General features: G+C 40.6%; 1 protein-coding gene across 1 annotated transcript in view; it reads left to right on the plus strand.

The window, feature by feature from the left end:
- Window positions 1–1,887: 1,887 nt before the first annotated feature.
- The window catches only part of LOC309855898 (uncharacterized protein), a gene marked incomplete at its 5' end in the record, with an annotated part of 123,406 nt that continues 104,104 nt past the window's right edge, over window positions 1,888–21,189 (plus strand). The window contains 3 exons of the mRNA XM_082716517.1: window positions 1,888–1,896; window positions 2,621–2,812; window positions 3,288–3,398. Of these exons, the coding sequence (XP_082572643.1) occupies window positions 1,888–1,896; window positions 2,621–2,812; window positions 3,288–3,398 (312 nt within the window). The remainder of the gene's footprint in view (window positions 1,897–2,620; window positions 2,813–3,287; window positions 3,399–21,189) is intronic.

Raw genomic sequence — 21,189 nt, forward strand, 5'->3', positions numbered from 1 at the left:
GAAGGGGAAAAGGGTAACAAAACATGGGACAATTTAAATGATAAAGGCCAATTCTTGGGAGTTTTAGTAAATGTCACATGAAACAATGTAGATGAAACTTCTTTGAGAAGTATGTGACTGTAAAGGATTTAGATGTCTCTGATGATATAAATGACACATTGATAACAGTGAAAGGCCATTACCTCAACAATTACTCCAGGGGATTTCTGCAGTCTTTGTCCCCCAACATTCCCAAAGCCACCAACCACAGTTGCAGATCTGGTGTCCTACCTGATGGAATGTCAGGGATATAAGCATTCTATTGCTCTTCTGGGGGGCTTTTCTGAGATTAAGCTAACTGATTATTCCATTTCAAAGGTTTTATTTACTTAATTATTTGAGAGAGAGAGAAAAAGTGGGGGAAGGGGCAGAGGGAGAGGGAGAAAGAATCCCAAGCAGACTTGGTGCTGAAAGCAGAGCTGAGGTGGGCTCAATCTCACAATCCAGACATCGTGACCTGAGCTGAAACCAAGAATGGACACTTATCTGAGTCACCCAGTCATCCTCTGATCATTCTACTTTGAACAATGTTTCCATGAAGTGGCCCAATTGACAGAAGTTTATGAAAGTTATTTAATTTTCATGACATAGTAGAGTAGGAAGTGCCATATCCCTATTTTAGAGGTGAGGTTAGGTGACTAGCACAGAATCATACAGTTAGTAAGCAGAGTCATAATTTCATCTCAGATCCACTGGGGGCAAATTACTCTTAATTTGTGGGCCTTGGGATTATGCAGAGATCAGTGTGTTGAGGACAGTGAGATTCCAGAACATTCTGGTTTATAAGAAACCCTCAGCAGGACACAACTTCTGGCCAGGATTGTGCTGGATATATAGGATGAGAGGACAATATACATGAGAAAAGAAGCAACCCACCCTGGATTCAGGACAACCCTTTTAGTAAGGATGACTTCACAGTGGTGTTGTGAGGATGTAATGAAATCACTGATGGACAGTGTCCAGCATTCCATCTGGTACATAGAAGACACTCAACACATGTGAGATTCCATCCTCCTTTCCCGATATCTAATAGGAGTGATATAAAAAATAAAGCAACTTATGTGAAAAGGACATAGGAAAAAAAAAACTTAAGAAACAATAGAGTTCTGACTCAGGCTGTAAGTGACCAGAAACTGGAGGGGGAGGGGCAGCCTGCTGGAATCTGTTCCTTGAGGAAGGAGATAGTGATGCTAATAATGCTAGTACTCACTTCCCACCTCCATGGCCCACTGCCCCCCTATGTACCCAGGAGGTGGGAAGGATATCTGGAATTGTTGCTCAGCCTAGTTCTCAATTTTCCCTACAGCTTATAAATGTTTTTCTCCTTTGGAACTTATTTTCCCTGAGAAGGGGCATGGGGAGCTGTATTGCTAGGCAAATCCTGCAGGGAATGTAGTTAGTGACATCAATTGCTCCTATTTACTGAGCTTTTAACTTTGGGTTAAGCATTGCCCCAGGGGCTTTCCATGCATTCTCTTCCTATGCCTTATCACAATGCTAAAAAACAGTTTTATTCCCATTTTACAGTGAAGGAAGCTGAGGCCCAAAGATATTAATAATTAGTAGCAGAGGTTGGACTTAAACCATTGATTTTAAGTTAGGACTTGACCCTAACACTACACTGCCTCAATCTATTTACTTCAAAAAGAACTTACATTGTTCCTTTGTCCTTTGTTCCTACCTTTACTTTCTTTCTGCTTTCCTTGTGGATGGTAGTATAGTGTAGCAGTTGAACGCTTCATCTTTGGTGTCAGACTGCCTGGGTTCAAATACCAACTTGAAGCCATTCTAAGTGTGGAAGCCTGAGTTTCCTCTTTCTGGATGATGGTGATGATGATGATGATGGTGATGGTGATGGTGATAGTCATGACCTCCTAGGGTTGCTGTGAGGTTTAAATGAAGCAATACACAGAATATAGTTAAAACTGTGCCTGGCACATATTAATTGGTCATTGTTCTTGGTATTACTTATATCCTGCCTGGCCCCAGTCATATTTCCTCCCCAGGTTTCCTCAAGCTATGCTCATCTTTTCCTAAGGGAGAGATGAGAACACTGGCTGAGTCACCCTGAAGCAATCAGTTTCAATTCCATTGCTCTTTCTGTGTGATATTGGGCCAGTCTTGTTCTTGCTGGGCTTAAGGAACCTGTCTCGGAAATGAGGTGACCAAACTGTCACCTTTCTGTGGGCAGGCAGGTAATGAGAGAGTGGCAGCCCGAAAAAAACAGGAAATTCCTTTTTTGTAAATTCCATATATCCAGCATTCTAAGCACTGGGCATTCTCTAAGTGCCTTGTATTTAAATCGCATCACACCGCCAGGTAGATGTTATTATTATTCTGATTTCTAACGGATGGCAAAACTGAGGGCTGGACAAATTAAATAAATTGCTCAAGGTGTTACAGATTATAGGTGCTGGGGCTTCAGAGTCCATCCTGTTGGTCACTACACTACTTGAAAAGTGTTAGGAACTTGTTCACAGGAGACAGTGTTATGATGTTACCCAATCTTCCTGTGGACAAGAAAAATCCAGGTTCAAAGGGCAGTCTTCTTTTTTTTTTTTTTCCCCTACGTGGTTTATAGCTGAGTTTGAGAAGTCTGCAAAAAGTCAGACTGCATTCCAATTTCCCCACTCCAACTCCAGGGCTGAAAGAGGAAAGGAACTCTCTGGCTGGAACAAGCCCTCAACTCACCTGTCTAGTCAGTCTTCTGAGTCAAGTCTCAAGTCTTCTTTGTCTTTGCTGTTATTCTCCCACGGGCCTACCTGTGATAGGGGTAAGTAATGAACCATGTATTCTGGCTGTAACTCGCCATTAGTGGCCATGTGATGACATCTTTGTGAAATGATCTGTTAGTTCTTTGAGAGGAATGGGACACCGTGGAATGTGGCTCTAACCCTGGCAGCCTGAGTCAGTTCTCAACCTGGCATGTGTGTGAATATGAGTATCAACAGTGGATGTGTAGGTTGGGAGCTGGGTATTGGGGGAGAAGTGTGGGCAGGGACTATGGTTTTATTGGTTTTCCCAACACAAATGCATCCTTGTATTTGTATTTGTGACACTGTGCAGAGGACTTTGCCTATGTCTGTGTAATAGCAAGAGTTGTGTGTTGAAGGTGTGAATGGGTGGATGAAAGTATGTGAATCTACAGAGCTCCTGCTTATTTGCCCAAAGAATACATATGAGGGTTGGGAAGCTGAAGTCATTTGAATCCAAAGTCACTTCCTTTTTTTTTTCTTCTTTTTTTAAAGCCTGAGATGATTATTGTAGTCCCACAACCTGATGACACATTTACCTCAGGAGATAGAGAAGCCAGGTTGGGGGCTTCTCTGAGGTCCCAGTTTCCTTGGAGGCTTGCTGAGGTAACCTTCCAGCATCTCTTTCTCACATAAATGAAGGGAGAATCAGGGTCTTAGGATCAGATCTTTGCTTCCTGGCTATGGCCTCCAATTAGGAGGACTGCTTCTCTGCTTTGCTTCTTTGCTTCTCTCTCCCTAAAACTGGGGACTTGATTCCATTTCTGGGAGGGGTTTAAAGCTCATCAGTTACACTCTGATTTCTGGGAATTTCAGCATTTATTTGACGTGTTTGAAGTTATGGGGAAGAGACTAAAGGTTCTGGTCTGTTCTCGGAACTGCTGATGCCACAGGCTTCCCTAAGGATATCTTGTATAATCCATGGCAAAGAAAAAAATTGCCTCAGGGTACAAGGGGCAGAACTGAGTTAGCAAGGAGTAGCAAGTGTATTTCATGGGTCAGTAGTTCCTGGAGCAAGTCACTAGGAAGAAATGTACATTCTGATGGGGGTTATTGTGGTCCCAGCTCTTGCTGAGCTACTGTCTGGGACTTTGGCTAAATTATTGCTCATCTGCAGACCTCAGTTTTCCTAATTGTAAAAAGAGGAGGCTGTACTAGATCAGCCTCCACAAACTTTTATCTATCATCTATTTATCTATCTATCTATTAATCACAAAAAGTATTATTTGTTTCACGGGTACACATCTGTGATTCATTAGCTTTACACAACAGACAGCATGCCCCTCCCCAGTATCCATCACCCAGCCACCCCATCCCCCCAAACCCCACCCCTTCCCCTCCAGCAACCCTCTGTTTTTTTAACTGAAGTAACCCCTAATGAAAGAGGAGAGGAAAACTGAAATCCCCAGCATGGGTAAGGGAGAGGGGTGAATGGGGTAACCCAAAGCAGTCTAACTGCAAGCCTGAAGTATCTTCGAGGTCTTACATTTTATCCTAAAAATATTTGCAGAGTTTGCATCTTCCTCTATGATATAGCCATATTTGTTTTAATATAGAAGTATTTTAAGTTTCTTTTTTTTTAAAGAGGGAGAAGCAGGCTTCCTGCTGACAGGGACCCCCCCCCCGATGCCAGGCTCGATTCCAAGACCCCGAGATCATGACCTGAGCCAAAGGCAGCCGCTTAACTGACTGAACCACCCAGGCGCCCTAAATTTCTTATACTCTAGTAAAATTGACACTCTGAGGAAGCATTCCATGTTTATCCTGTGGCTCTGTGGACACCCTGACACACTACCATGGACCCGCAGAGTAAACTGTGCATACCCCAGTTTAAAAGTTTGGGAGTAAAGATTCCTTTCAACTCTGACACTCTGTGGTTCAATGACCTAGGAATACCTTTTTTATTTTAAGGCTGTGTCTGAGCACTGTGTTTTCTAGCCAGTTATGCAAAAATAAAGGAAACCCTTGATTTTGTTTCTAGACCAAGCTTCTCCAGTGTGTCTTTGCTTGAGCCTCAGCTACAGGCTCAGGTTTATGCTAAGTGTCCTGAGGGAGGCCAAGAAGGATACTTATGGTACTATTGTGGAGCATAAACTAGCTTACACGAAGCAGCAGAGATTAAGATTTTGATGAGTTAAATACGAAATTGTGTGGTGTAGATTTTAAGTGCTGAGAGGTTAAGAGGCAGAACACAGCTGTGCTTCCTGGAAGAGGTAATAGAGCAAGAGTGGGATTTTGAAGAATGAGCACGGTTCCGATAAATGATGTAGAGGAAGAGTGCTATTCCAGGTAGGAGGAGGGCATGAGTAAAGGTCTGGAGTTTGTGAGGACTGTGGCCTGCTTAGGTCTAGGCCAGAGACCTGTTCAGTGGCAGGAGGACTGCTGAAATAGAGTCATTTCCCCTCTGGCATGAGATATTAGCTACTTATCAGCTTCCTTCCTTCCTTCATTCCTTCCATCCTTCCTTCCATCTTTTCCTTCTTTCTTTCCTTTCCTGTCCTGTCCCTTCCCTCTTTCCTTCCTTTCTTTTTTTAGTACAGGAGGCTGTGACTAGTGCTGAATCCCTCTCCTTTGGGGAGTCGAACATCTTTGGAACAAAACAAAACGAACCTCAAAAAGGGGTTTGGGAGAGAGAGCGGAACATTAAAAATAGCCAAATGACTTCATACACTGTTATTCAATCCAATCTGTGATTAGATGTAGGTTTATTCTGTAAGCCATTAGATTTCTGGTCTTTTGGGTGCATGTTATTTCCTTTTGTTTTCTTTTTTATTTTTAAATTGAAATATAGTTGACATACAATATTATATTAGTTTCAGGTGTATAACATAGTGATTTAATAATTATGTATACTACAAAATGCTCACCATGATGTGTAGTTACCATCTGTCAAAGCACAAAATTACTACAATGTTATTGACTATATTCTCTAGGCTGTGCTTTTTATCCCTGTGCCTTATTTATTTTATAACTGGTAGTTTGTACATCTTAATCCCATTCACCTATTTTACCCCCCTACTCCGCAACCCTCTGGCAACCACCAGTTTGTTCTCTGTATTTATGAGCCTGTTTCTGTTTTTTGTTTGTTTGTTCATTTGTTTTTTTTTTAATTCCACATAAAAGTGAAATCATATAGTATTTGCCTTTTTCTGCTGACTTCTTTCACTTAGCGTAATACCCTCTAGGTCCATCCATGTTGCCACAAAGGGCAAGATTTCATTCTTTTTAATGGCTAATATTCCACATACACACTCACACACACATGCACACACACATACACCAAATCTTCTTTATCCATTCATCTATTGGTGGACATCCTCTGGTTTTCTTTAATTTATTGGTAAAATTTCCTTTCAAGGGAGCCTGGATAGTACCTGCACAGTACATATGGTTCAGGCCAGCCTAGAGCACAGGGGGATTCAAAGTCTCTGTCCATGTCACCTAAGAGCAGAGTGTGTGAACCAGAATTAAGGGACCTGCCCAGGACCTGCTGGTGACTGGAGATGTTGAACTGCCTCAGAGCATAACTTAGGGAGGGACACACCAAAGGGGAGCAGAGTCAGTGTTAAGGGGGGGTTTCAACAATAAGCCCAGGGAGGACTAGGTTGTAGGTTGGCGGTCAGGGCCAGGGACCCTGGAAGCAGACTTTGGATAAGGGCCTCGGTATTGAATTTGTGTTGAGGAAGTACAGCTGAAGGTGACACTGACGCCTATTGTTATATAGGCTAGAAATCCAAACAAAGTAGAAATGTTAATATAACTCACAAAAATAAGGAGGTAATGGGAGAGAAAACAGGCAGAGATGAAGAAGTGATGATTTTTGGAACTGCTTTATTGAAACATAATGACATATAAAAAGCTATATGTATTTAATATACACAACTTGATGCATTTGGGGATAAATATATACCCATGAAACCATCACCGCCATCTATGCCATAAATATATCCTTTACCTGCAAAACTTTCCCCTCATCCATTTTGTTTTTTTTTTATTGTTACTATTATTTTTTGGTGATAAGAGCACTTAATGTAAGATCTACTCTCTTAGCCAAATTTTAAGTAAACAATATGATATTATTAACCAAAAGTACTATACTATGTAGTAGATCTCTGGGGCTTATTCATTTACCATAACTGAGTGCTGATTTGTTACTCTTTCCTATTAGAGAATTAATCAATAACTTCTAAAATTGAAATATATAAATTTTAAAGTACTCCAAGGGAAACTGGTTGGCTCATTCAGTAAAGTATGTGACTCTTGATCTCAGGGTAATCAATTGGAGGCCTACGTTGGGTTCATCTAATTTTTTTTTCAAGTACCCCAATTGTCAGAATGGAATCAGGTTGGGTAGGGATTGGAGGGACTGGCCGGGAGGCCCCCTCTCTCCTCAGTGCTGGAAGAATTTGGATGCCTAGGGAACTACAGGTCCTCCGATATTGAGGGAATAAGATAGGAGCTCAAGCACAGGAACTTGGTATAAGGATGGAACCTAGTCATCAGGAAAGGGAAGAGCCCAGTTACTGGAACCAGAATAATGAGATCTGAGCAGGGCCAGACACCATTTACGTGAGCCTCAGCTGGTGAGGTATGGATGAAGATGTCTTATACTTTCTCTTGATTCAGAACAGAATGAATCCCAGAGTCCAAGTTTTGAAATGGAGGGGGAAAAAAACCAATCAGTGGGGAGGGATTAGGTGGTGTTGAAAGGGGGGCATTAAGCTAAACAGGTGTTCACAGTGCCACCCAGGCAAGCTCACATAACCATATTACCACTCAAAATGCCTGCAGCAATGTCCAGAGGTATATGTTTCCTCATTTCCAGTACCCTCGGTCCTCCCCACCACCCCCAGAAAGGAGCATAAAATTGTCCTATCATGGTATTGCTTTCACTGTCTGGATCTCTCCAGGTCCAGGCTTTTCTTGATTAGCATCTCAGGCCCATAGTGGAAGATGAGGTCACCCTGGTATGAGATGACAGTATCATGACTTGGCTGGCCATAAGACAACAGCTTTAAAAGCTAAATTTTGCAATTTCATAGTTTACCCAAGGGGTTGTGGAGTTCAAAGCAATGACCATAACATTAAACTATTTGTAACAATCTGACTTTCTCCTGAACCTGGAATGGTTATGGCGATATCAGGGAAGGAAGAGCTGAGAGTTGGGGGAGGCAAGTGAAGATGGCCCAGATGGCTTAAGGGTGAGACCAACACTCATGGGTTCTCTAAATGTGACAGGGGTCTCCTCTTCTGCAGATATAAAACACTTTGTCTTTTTTCAAGGGCCTTGTAGATTTGTGGAAGCAGAGTGTGCTTAACCTACTGACCCAACTTGGAAAAAAATAGTAAAATTGAGGGGCGCCTGGGTGACTCAGTGGGTTAGAGCCTCTGCCTTCATCTCAGGTCATGATCCCAGGGTCCTGGGATCCAGCCCTGCATCGGGCTTTCTGCTCAGCGGGGAGCCTGCTTCCTTCTCTCTCTCTCTGCCTGTCTCTCTGCCTACTTGTGATCTCCTTTTGTCAAATAAATAAATAAAATCTTTTAAAAAAAATAGTAAGATTGAGAGAGAAAATCCCAGTAGGAATTGCTTAGTTGCCTAAACCATAACGGACCAGCTGGCTGCTTGTGTGGAGCAGGATGACTTGCTCTCCACCAGCGGTTTGGAGCTGGGCCACTCCAGGGGCTGACAGCCTTGGAATTAGATACACACCATAACTGGTGGGTCTCAGACTTATTAGTCTCTGACTCCAACTGTGAATCTGTAGAAGGCATGACATAGCAGGTAAAGGACTGATATGCAGTCGGGTGTACCAGATGTAGAATCAGAACTGAGTTTGACTCTTGGCCCTAGGACTGGCTGTGTGACTTAGACAAGGCATTTTGTTCTCTCCAGTTCTGTTTCTTCTACTATAAAATTGAAACAATAATTGAACCTACCTCTTTGGTGATTGTGAGACTAAAATGTGATTTATATATGCATGTCTGTATACATACATAAAATTGGCCATGAGGGTCTGACTGAGTTAGTAACACTGTTACTAATGGTAACTAGTCAGTTGCAGTTCTACTTATGCCAGGGACTCTTGTGGTTCTACATTAGTGGGTCTTGTGATTCTTTTTCATTTCCATGACTGCTTATTACAGTGGTTTTGGAGAGGTGGGGGGAGGGTGGGTTAGAGTAATTTTGCAGTGTTAGAGGACTGGTTGATGGATGCATGCTCCTTCATTGATGTTCCCCCTTTATCTACCCATAGTCTTTTCAAAGGGTGAGAGGCAGCATGGTATGGAGCAGAGTTAGACAAATGGGATTTGAATACCAGGTGTGTCACTCATAGGCCATGGAACCCCAGATGAGTCATGTTAACTTCTCTGAGCTTTATTTTCCTTGAAGGTTTTTTGTTTTTGTTTTTTAAGAATTAAAAGAGATAATGTGTGTGACATGTCTGGCACTTCAATATGCAGAGAGTTGATATTCTTTCAGTCATCGTTCAGAGATTTTAGATTTTTAAAGATGTCTGGCTTAGCTAAGACTGTGCAAGTCTTATTAATACTGTATGATTTCAAGGATTTCAAATGTAGATTTCTCTTTTTAAAAGTCTTAATTCCAGTATAGTTAACATACACTGCTATATTAGTTACAGGTGTACAATATAGTGATTCAAAATTCCATACATCACCCTTTGCTCATCATGACAAGTGTCCTCCTTAATCCCCATCACCTATTTCACCCATCCTCCTACCCACTCCCCATCTGGTAACCATCAGTTTGTTCTCTATAGTTAAGAGTCTGTTTTTTTGGGTTGTTTCTCTGTCTTTTCCTTTGCTCATTTGTTTTGTTTCTTAAATTCCACATATGACTGAAATCATATGGTATTTGTATTCCTCTGACTGACTTTTTTTCACTTAGCATTATATCCTCTAGCTCCATCTATGTTGTTGCAAATGGCAAGAATTCATGCATTTTTATGGCTGAATAATATTCTATTGTATATATATACAACATCTTCTTTATCCATTTACCTATCAGTGGATGCTTAGGCTGCTTCCATGATTTGGCTGTTGTAAATAATGCTGCTCTAAACACAGGGGTGTATGTATCCTCTTGAATTAGTGTTTTTGGATTTTTTGGTAGATACCTAATAGTGTGATTACTGGGTCATAGGGCAGTTCTCTTTTTAATTTTTTGAGGAATCTCCATTCTGTTTGCCATAGTGGCTGCACCAGATTGCATTACCTCCAACAGTGCAAAGGAGTTCCTGTTTCTCCACATACTTTTCTATGCTTGCTTAATGTGTTTTTTATTTTAGCCATTCTGACAGGTGTGGAGTGATACCTCACTGTAGTTTTGACTTGCATTTCCCTAATGATGAGTGATATTGAGCATCTTTTCATGTGTCTTTTGACCATCTGTATGTTTTCTTTGGATAAATGTCTGTTCATGATTTCTGCCCATTTTTATTTTTTAAAAATTATTTCATTATATTTTAAGATTTTATTTATTTGAGAGAGAGTGAAAGCAAGAGAAATCACAGAGGGAGAGGGAGAAGCAGACTTGCCACTGAGCAGAGAGCCTGATGTGGGGCTCTAATCCAGGAACCTGGGATTATCACCTGAGCTGAAGGCAAACGCTTAACCAACTAAGCCACTCAGGAGCCCCTTCTGCCCCTTTTAAAATTGGATTATTTGTTTTATGGGTGTTGAGTTGTATCAGTTCTTTTTTTTTTTAAGATTTTATTTTCTTATTTGACAGGGAGAGACAGAGAGAGAGAGGGAACACAAGCAGTGGGAGAGGGAGAGGTAGGCTTCCCGATGAGCGGGGAGCCTGATGTGGGACTTGATCCCATGACCCTGGGATTATGACCTGAGCCAAAGGCAGATGCTTAATGACTGAGCCACCCAGGTGCCCTGAGTTGTATCAGTTCTTAACATATTTTGGATACTAGCCCTTTACTAGATATGTCATTTGTAAATATTATCTCCCATTTAGTAGTTTGTCTTTTAGTATGTTGACTGTTTCCTTTGCTGTGCAGAAGCTTTTTGTTTTAATGTAGTCCCAATAGTTCATTTTTGCTTTTGTTTCCCTTGCTTCAGCATATGTATCTAGAAAAATCTTATGACCAATGTCAGAGAAATTACTGTCTGTGATATCTTCTAGGGTTTTTATGGTTCAAGACTCACACTTAGGTCCTCAATCCATTTTCAGTTTATTTTTGTGTATGGCGTAAGAAAGGGGTCTAGTTTCATTCTTTGAATGTAGCTGTCCAGTTTTTCTAATGCCATTTGTTGAAGACACTGTCTTTTCCCCATAGCATGGTCTTGTCTCCTTTGTCAAAGATTAATTGACTATATGATTGTGGTTTTACTTCTGGACTTTCTATACTGTTCTGTTGATCTGTGTGTCTGTTTTTATGCCAGTACCATACTGTTTTGATTACTACATCTTTGTAGTATAACCTGAAACATGGAGATGTGATACCTCCAGCTTTTTCTTTTCCTTGCTTTTCCTATTTGAGATCTTTTGCGTTTCCAATAAAATTTTAGGATTCCTCTAGCTCTGTGAAAAATGCTATTGGTATTTTGATAGGGATTGCATTAAAGCTGTAGATTGCTTTGTATAGTATGGACATTTTAGTAATTTTGGTTATTCCAATCCATGAGCATGAATATCTTTCCTTTTGTTTGGTCATCATCAATTTCTTTTGTCAATGCTTTACAGTTTACAAAGTACAGGTCTTTTGCATTCTTGGTTAAGTTTATTCCTAAATATTTTATTATTTTTGGTGTAAATGTAAATGGCATTATTTTCTTAATTTCTCTTTCTGCTGCTTCATTATTAGACTATAGAAATGTGACAAACTTCTGTACCTCAATTCTGTATCCTGTGACATTACTGAATTCATTTATCAGTTTTATTGTTTTCTTTTTTGGTAGAATTTATAGTTTTCTCTATATAGTATCATGTGATCTGCAAATAGTGACAATTTTACTTCTTCCTTACCAATTTGGATGCCTCTTATTCATTCTTCTTATCTGATTGCTATGCCTAGGACTTCCAGTACTATGTTGGACAAAAATGGTGAGACTGAACATCCTTGTCTTCTTCCTGACCTAAGGGGGAAATGCTCTCAGTTTTTCACCATTGAGTATAATGGTTTTTCATATATGGTCTTTTTTATGTTGAGGTATGTTCCCCCTAAATCTACTTTGTTGACAGTTTTTATCATGAATGGATGTTGTACTTTTTAAAATGTTTTTTCTGCATCTATTGAAATGGCTTTTATCCTTTCTCTTACTGACGTGATGTATCACATTGGTTGATGTGTAAATGTTGTACCACCCTTGATCTAACTTGAGTGTGGTGAATGATTATTCTTTTTAATTTTTTATTTTTTAAATAAACAGTGAATGATTATTTTAATGTATTGTTAGATTTGCCTTGCTAGTATTTTGTTGAGGAATTATGCATGCATGTTCATAAGAGATATTGGCCTGTAGTTCTCTTTTTTGGTAGTGTTTTTTTCCCCCTGGTTTTGGTGTCAGGATGATGCTGCCTCATGGAATGAATTTGGAAGATTTCCTTCCTCTTCTATTTTTTGAAACAGTTTGAGAAGAATAAGTATTAACTCTTCATTAAATGTTTGGTAGAATTCTCTTGTGAAGCCATCTGGTCCTGGACTTTTGTTTGGTGAGAGTGTTTTTTGTTTTGTTTTGTTTTAAATATTTATGCCTGGATTTTCCCAGGCAATTTTATTTTATTTTAATTTTTTATTTAAATTCAATTTAGGTAACATATAGTGTATTATTGTTTCCAGGGGTAGAGTTTAGTGATTCATCAGTTGCATATAACATCCAGTACTCATTACTTCAAGTAGCCTTGTTAATGCCCATTCCTCAATTACTCCATCCCCGTATCCATTTCCCCTCCAGCAACCCTCAGATTGTCTCCTAGAATTAAGAGACTCTTATGGTTTGCTTCCCCCTCTGTCTTCATCTTATTTTATTTTTCTTTCCCTTTCCCATGTGTATCTCTTTTGTTTCTTAAATTCCACACATGAGTGAAATAATATGATATTTGTCTTTGACTGACTTATTTCACTTAACATAATACCATCTAGTTCTATCCATACTGCAAATGGGAAGATTTCAAATGGGAAGATTTCATTCTTTATGGTGACTGAGTAATATTGCATTGTATGTATAAACCATATCTTTTTTTTTTAAAAGATTTTGTTTATTTGTCAGAGAGAGAGAGGGAGAGAGAGCAAGCACAGGCAGACAGAATGGCAGGCAGAGGCAGAGGGAGAAGCAGGCTCCCTGCTGAGCAAGGAGCCCGATGTGGGACTCCATCCCAGGACGCTGGGATCATAACCTGAGCCGAAGGCAGTCGCTTAACCAACTGAGCCACCCAGGCGTCCCTAAACCATATCTTCTTTATCCATTCATTAGTCAATGGACATCTGGGCTCTTTCCATATTTTGGTTATTGTGGACATTGGTGCTATAAACATTGGGATGTAGGGGCCTGTTGGAATCACAATGTTTGTATCCTTTGGATAAATACCTAGTAGTGCAATTGCTGGGTTGTAGGGTAGTTCTATTTTTAACTTTCTGAGGAACCTCTGTACTATTTTCCAGAGCCCTTTGCATGTAGTAGTCATGAACTCCTTTAGTTTTTATTTGAGAAACTTTTTAATCTCTCCTTCTATTCTGACTGATAGCCTTGCCAGATAGAGTATTCTTGGCTGCAGATTTTTCCCTTTCAGCACTTAGACTATACCATTCTACTCCCTTTTGCTCTGCAAAGTTTCTGCTGAAAAAGTCACTGAGAGCTTATGGGGTTCCCTTGTTTGTAATTGTCTTCTTTTGTCTTGCTGCTTTAAAATTTTTCTTTATCACTACTTACTGCTATTTTAATTACTACGGGTCTTAATGTGGATCTCCTTCGGTTGATTTTGTTGGGGGATCTCTGTGTATCCTGGAACTGGATATCTGGTTATCTCCCCCAATTTGGGAAATTTTTACTTATTACTTCTTCAAATAGGTTTTTTCTGCTCCCTTTTCTCTCTCTTCTCTTTCTGGGATCCCTATAATGCAAATGTTCTTATGCTCGATGATGTCACTGGGATTCCCTAAGTCTATTCTCATTTTGCTTATTTTTTTTTCTTTTGCCTGCTTAGCTTGATTCCTTCTCATTACTCTGTCCTTTAGGTATCTCATTCTTCTGCTTTATATACCCTACTATTTATTCCATCTAGTGCATTTTTAATTTTATTTATTGTGTTCTTCATCTGTGATTGGTCCTTTTTAAAAATATCTTCATTCTCTCTCTCTCTTTTTTTTAAATCTTCATTCTCTTTGTTAAGGGTCTCACTGATGCCCTCTACTCTTTTTTCAAGTTCGATGAGTATCTTTATAACCATTAGTTTAAATTATCTCTCAGGCATGTTATTTATCTCCTTTTCCCTTCAGTATCTTGCTGTGATTTTGTCATGTTCTTTTATTTGGGACATATTCCTCTCCCTTTTTATTTTGTCTCTCTGTGTCTGTTTCTGTGTTAGGAAAGCAATCTATGTCCCCTGTACTTGAAAGTAATGGCCTTATGAAGAAGAGGCCCTGTACTGCTCTTCAGTGCCATATCTCCTCTTCTCCAGACCATGGGTGCCTCCTATGTGTGTTATGTGGACTTTGCTGTTGTGAGCTACTTTTTCCTTCAGTCCCATCATCTGCAGGGCTCTATTTGCTTGTTGTGGGCAGTGTTTGGTTCTGTGATATTAGTGGGTGAGTGTGGGGATGCCTTGCGCTTGAGTTGAGTCTGGCCAGGCATTTGTCAGAGATGCTGTAGTACCAGACTGCTGGGTTCTTTCCCTGTGTTGTGCTTTCATTAGTGGGCAGCACCTGCAGTTGAGAGTAGCTTGTCTGCCCCCAGCCTACTGCCGGGGCCATAGTCTAACTGGTGTGTGTGTGGTTGTCTTTCCTTCTTCACAGGGCAAGAGTGAATTTGGCATGGTGCTAGATGCTGTCAAGGCTGCTTGCACTTTGGCAGGCCTGTGGCACCACTGTGGATGGGCTCCAGCTATGAACATATTGGATGGGGGTGGATCTGCAATGTGTTGAGGGGCACAGGGTGGTGGTGTTAGCACGTTAGGTCATGACAGTCTGTGCCACACTGGTTCCCACAGGTGTCCACATGTTTATGCTGGGGGGTGGTGAAGGGAAATGGCACCTGTCAACTCCTTTGTTCCTGGAAGAATCTTCCAGTGATCTCTGTCCTTCTGGGACAGGATCTGAGTTGAATAAACTGCTCTCCCTCCCACATGCCCCAGGCCTTTTTTTTTCAAACTGCTGCTTCTGTGTTGTATCTCTGTGGGGCTTTTTGTTATGCTGTCTCTTTAAGGGCATGGACTCAGCTTCCGCTTCCCCTCCTAGCTCTCCCAGAGATGATTCCACTGATTTTTAAAATTCTAGGCTTTAAGTCCCACTGGTTTTAGGAACTTATGAAATTCAGTCCTTCTAACTTCTGAAGGCAAATATTATGGGGATTCATCTTCTTGGCAGGGCCTCCCCAGGATGAGGGTCTGTTTTTTTTTTTTTTTTTTTTTTTTTACTGGAGAAGTGGTCTCCTGTGGACAGACCCATGGGTCAGTTTAGTGCCCAACCTTGTCTTTACCCTTCATACTCTCTTCTGTGTGGCCTCTTCTCTACATTTAGCTGTGGAGAGTTTGTTCTGCCAGTAATCGGTTGTTTTCTGGGTTATTTACACTGATGTGAGTGTTATCTAGTTGTATCTGTTGGACAAGGTGAGTTTAGGGTCCTCTTATTCCCCCATTCTCCCCAGAAGTTCTGGGCTCCATCATTTTTGACGATGGTTTACCTTAGTTGGGCTTAAGGAGTTTTATTTGTTTGTTTGTTTTTTAAGAAAGGAAACTTTGCTGAGCTATTGCCATCAGAACTTGTCACCCTGACAGGATGGTCCAGAGATAAGTAACAATGTCCTAATAGGGATATTTAGGAAAGATTGGCCATTAACACTTGTCAAATTTCTCATTGCTCAGCAAGTTACTCCATGTTTGACAACAGGAGTCAGTACTAGGGTATTATTAAGAGGACAAAACCTTATGAACAGACACTTCTCCAATCAAGACATACAAATGGCTATCAGACACATGAAAAAATGTTCATCATCACTAGCCCTCAGGGAGATTCAAATGAAAACCACATTGAGATATCACCTTATACCAGTTAGAATGGCCAAAATTAACAAAAAAGGAAACAACATGTGTTGGAGAGGATGTGGAGAAAGGGGAACCCTCTTAACACTGTTGGTGGGAATGCAAGTTGGTGCAGCCTCTTTGGAGAACAGTGTGGAGATTCCTCAAGAAATTAAAAATAGAACTTCCCTATGACACTGCCATTGCACTCCTGGGTATTTACACCAAAGATACAGATGTTGTGAAAATAAGGGCCATCTGTACCCCAATGTTTATAGCAGCAATGGCCACAGTCGCCAAACTGTGGAAAGAACCAAGATGCCCTTCAACGGACGAATGGATAAGGAAGATGTGGTCCATATACACTATGGAGTATTATGCCTCCATCAGAAAGGACAAATACCCAACTTTTATAGCAACATGGACAGGACTGGAAGAGATTATGCTGAGTAAAATAAGTCAAGCAGAGAGAGTCAATTATCATATGGTTTCATTTATTTGTGGAGCATAACAAATATCATGGAGGGCAAGGGGTGTTAGAGAGGAGAAGGGAGTTGGGGTAAATTGGAAGGGGAGGTGAACCATGAGAGACTATGGACTCTGAAAAACAATCTGAGGGGTTTGAAGTGGTGGGGGGGGTGGGAGGTTGGGGTACCAGGTGGTGGGTATTATGGAGGGCACGGATTGCATGGAGCACTGGGTATGGTAAAAAAATAATGAATACTGTTTTTCTGAAAATAAATAAATTAATTTAAAAAAAGAGGACAAAACCTTAAGACTTTGATTTACCATCCATATTTACATTCAACTGTCTCTTCTGTTTTCTAGAGTTTCTGTATTTTTGTCTCATCATAATTTGCTGTTCCTCATTTATTGTGGCCATGAAAACAACAAATACAGTTAAAAGGATTTAGTCTAAAGTAAATTGGCTCCAAAAAGATTCTTTTGAGTAAAACCTACAAACTTTACTGTATAGATCGTGACATCTATTCTGACTTCCTTGAGACTTTTTTTCTCTTTTCCCTTTATTTTCTTCTTTGTTCCAGATATATGAGATTGCTAGAGAAGTGACCTTTGGATGAGTGAGGTGTTGTTTATTTGGATTTTGGAGAGTAGCTCTTATCTTGGTTCAACAGTTTAACTGTTGGCTTAGGCCCCCTTCTCCTTTGGGGCCAGTGAGGCCCACTGCTATAGGTCAAAGGGGCAGTCAGGTAATAGAGGTATATACATCATCTCACTTCAACTGTCTGGATAGACCTGCCTTTAGGGTGTAGTCTCTAGGGGCATCAAGAAGAGGCTTTTTTGTTTTGGTGGTAAGTGGGGTTTAAGAAATGTGACATTTTTCCACTTGAATATAGTAAGTCCATTTAGAATGGATATTTTCCTGCTAAACTAGCTTTTCTCTGGCCACTTGGGGAATGGCAAAGGGAACTAACATCTGTGAAATATATAGGTCAAGCAGCAAGTAGGCTGGGCAGGCCCAGCAACTTCTTCACAAGAGTTGAAGCCCTAGGCTCCTGAGCCTGAGCCAACATGTCTGGGAGAGAAAAAGGGGCTGGCCCAGGATAGACTAATGAGTATGTGTGTGTATGTGTGTGTGCCCAAGTCAGTGCAGAGTAGAGGGTGGGGAGAGGAGAAAGAGAACCAATTTGTACTATAACTTAGGATTCCAAAGCTTCCTGTGATTGTATGTTCCTGTGATTGTATGTTGTTCTTTTTCGAACATTCATTCAGCCATTCTTTTTTGTTCCAAATCTTTTCCTAGTTTCTTTCTTTTCTCCCCTTCCCCACTTCTTCCTTACCTTCTCAATTCCTCCTTTCATTTTTCCTGTCCTTCTGTCTCTCCAGGATAGTGAAGAACATCTGGACAGTTTGAGTGGCCTGATGCTGGAAAAGCATTAAAAAAAAAAAAAAAAAGATTTTATTTACTTATTTTTGCGTAGGGTGGGGTGGTGGTGGAGAGATAGAGAGAGAGAGAGACAGAGAGAACAAACGGGGGAAGGGGCAGAGGGAGAAGCAGACTCCCTGCTGAGCAGGAGACCAAAGTGGGACTCAATCCCAGGACCCAGGGATCATGACTTAAGCCAAAGGCAGACGCTTAACCAGCTGAGTCACTCAGATGCTCGGGCAGCATCTTTTAAAACAGGAAACTATCATCTTGCTCCCCTTCTCTACAATTCAGGGATTTCCAATTCATCCTTTTAGGGTCTGTTTGTGTCTCTCCTTCCTGTTCATTTTGCGAGGCTGAATGAACCACATGAACTGCAACCCTCTCCTCTGATAACCCCGTTTCTCTGCATTTTTCCTTGACTCACTAGGGAGAATCACACATCTTTTTGGATAGAGCCCTTGGCTGGAGGCAAAGGACCTGGCTCCTCTTCCCAAGCTCTACTCTATACTTTTGGTGTGACCTTGGTCAAGTTCCTGCACTCTTTGGGGCCTTAGATTCCCTTTCAATAAGTATGATAAATGGAAAGGAAAACCTTTGCAGCCTGCACTCAAAAGTGATGCTAAATAGAATACTTGGGCTTCCAAGATCTTCTTAGCCTTTGTCCCACCCCTTTCCTTCCTACCTTTCTTCTTCCCAGGAAGCAGTTAGTTAAGTGAAAAGCCACGCCTAAGGGTATGGTCTGAGTAGAAGGATTGAGTTATTTTTTACTTCTAGTGTAAAATATATAATCACAAAGAGTCCCTAAGCGAGAGGAGGACAGGGGTAATGTTCTGAAAGTGTAGGAATTTTATAGGAGTAAAAACGAAGTTCTCTCTCTGACATTTTGCTCAAAGGTCCAGGGTGAAGTATTTGGATTTCTGTTAAACAGGGAGTTTGGCCTAGAAGCAGGCCATTTCCCAGGTGGTAGTTGTGGGTGAGGGAACTGTTGGTTTGAACAGGACATTATTTGGCTGTATTGTGTGGCGATTTGTGAGTCCAGGCCTTCCTTATGCCTGGGAACCTAGCAGCAGGGGCGTGGATCTGCTTTGGTTTGTCTAACTGTGAAAGAAGCAAGAACAGGAGCCTCCACGAAGGCCTACAGCTGCCTTCCAAGGAATTTCAGTGTATCTGGGAGCACAGAGGCTGAGTCATATTTTGGGAGAGGATTGTGTTTTTATACCCGCAATGCAGGGTGTTGCCATAATATTAATCATTATTACGGTTAAAAACAAATAAACTCATCTTGCAGTTATGACAAATCTGTGTTTTGGCTCTTTCTTGCCCCTGCATTGTCTTTCTTTTAGCTTCTGCCTTAGGGAACCAGAGTTTAACTCCATATTGCCAGAATAGGCAACTGTCTTTCTAACATCGTTTTTTGGGATTGCACATAAAAAAAAAATTCCACTTCTATTAACCAATATTAACCTATATCTCCAATTTCACTGTGTCAAAATTAAGACACTCTTTTAAGATAAACTGAAGTACAATTAGGTGCAGAGATTTTAAGTGTACAAGTGAATGAGTTTTGACAAAAGTTTATATCTGTGCAATCCAAACCCTTTTCAAAATACAGAACAGGGACACCTGGGTGGCTCAGTTGGTTAAGCAGCTGCCTTCGGCTCAGGTCATGATCCCAGCATCCTGGGATCGAGTCCCACATCGGGCTCCTTGCTCAGCAGGGAGCCTGCTTCTCCCTCTGCCTCTGCCTGCCATTCTGTCTGCCTGTGCTCGCTCTCTCCCCCCCCCTCTGATAAATAAATAAAATCTTTAAAAAAAATACAGAACATTATCACCCAAAATATTCCTTCTCAGTCAATCCCCAACTCACCCCATAGGCAACCATTATGATTATTTTTTTTCTACTGTAGATTATTCTGCCTGCTCTTGGAGTGTGTGGATTTTAAAAAAATTTCACAGAAACTCTTATTTATTCAAATATACAACCTAGTTTTCTTTCCTTCCTAAAAATCCAGAAAATTTCTTTCAGTATATTTAGAATGGAAATACATATCCCTTTTTTAAAGATTTTATTTATTTATTTGACAGGCAGAGATCACAAGTAGGAAGAGAGGCAGGCAGAGAGAGAAAGAGGTGAAAGCAGGCTCCCTGCTGAGCAGAGACCCTGGGATCACGACCTGAGTTGAAGGCAGAGGCTTTAACCCACTGAGCCACCCAGGCGCCCCAGAAATACATATCCTTAAAGGGTATACTATACTTTCAATATACATAATTATCACTAAAAATGAATCACATGCATTGGATCACCTACCAGAGGTAGGTCTATTCAAAGACTAAGAATAGACAAAACCCTACTTACCACCCACCCCCCAATGCCCTCGTCACCCCCCCACCCCGTAGGTCTATTCAAAGACTAAGAATAGACAAAACCCTACTTATGACCCCCTTTCCCCCCAATCCCTGCCCTCAGCTCTCACCTTTATGGAGCCTATGAAAACCTAGGGGCTGGGGGCTGCTAGCACACTAGTTTGCCTGAGGTCAAAGCATCTGTTTTCTCTTTCTTCTGGAAAGTTTGCAAGGCTCTGCATGCATAATATACCCATCAAGGAAACTCTGGTTGAATGGGTGACCAAATCAGCCCTTATCAAGCATTAACGATATACCAGGCCCTGCACTAGGCATTTTCCATATATGATATCATCTAGACCTCAAACCTCTGAAGAAATTTTCATTATTTAATTTTATGTGTTGAAAAATGGAGATTTCAAGTTAAATAATTTGCTCAAGGTCACAGTGCTACTTAATAATGGTCTAATGGAGTCTGAGTCACTTTTCTGTACCTTCCTACACTGAAGGTACAGTCACCTGGAGTCAAAGTCCCAATTTCTCAAAATATGTGATATGAAAGGATGGTCCCACTGCCTAAATGGACCACAAGTAACAAAATTTAGTTTTGGTAAAGAATCTGGTGTACTTATAGGGAAATTGGCTTATCTCCAAAGAAAAATATGGCTTATCTCTAAAGAAAAACAACTGAAAATAATGTTCAACTCTAATTAATAGTATGTATGCTGAAATGTTTATGGGTGAAATATGGTGATGCCTGCAATTGAAATTTTTAAAAAAAATTTTAAAACTCATTTATTTTTGGTTTGTAAATTTAGGAATTCCTTATATGTGAGACCCTAAAATTGTGAAAATATTTTTAAAACAAAGTATGAAATTTGATAGTATGCATATTTGACTTAAGATCAGACAAAAGTAATTTTGGTTTAGGTCTATGTAATAAATCAGCCCTTTTA

Source organism: Mustela nivalis (assembly GCF_964662115.1).
Source record: "Mustela nivalis genome assembly, chromosome: X".
In the NCBI taxonomy this organism is placed as follows: Eukaryota; Metazoa; Chordata; class Mammalia; order Carnivora; family Mustelidae; genus Mustela; species Mustela nivalis.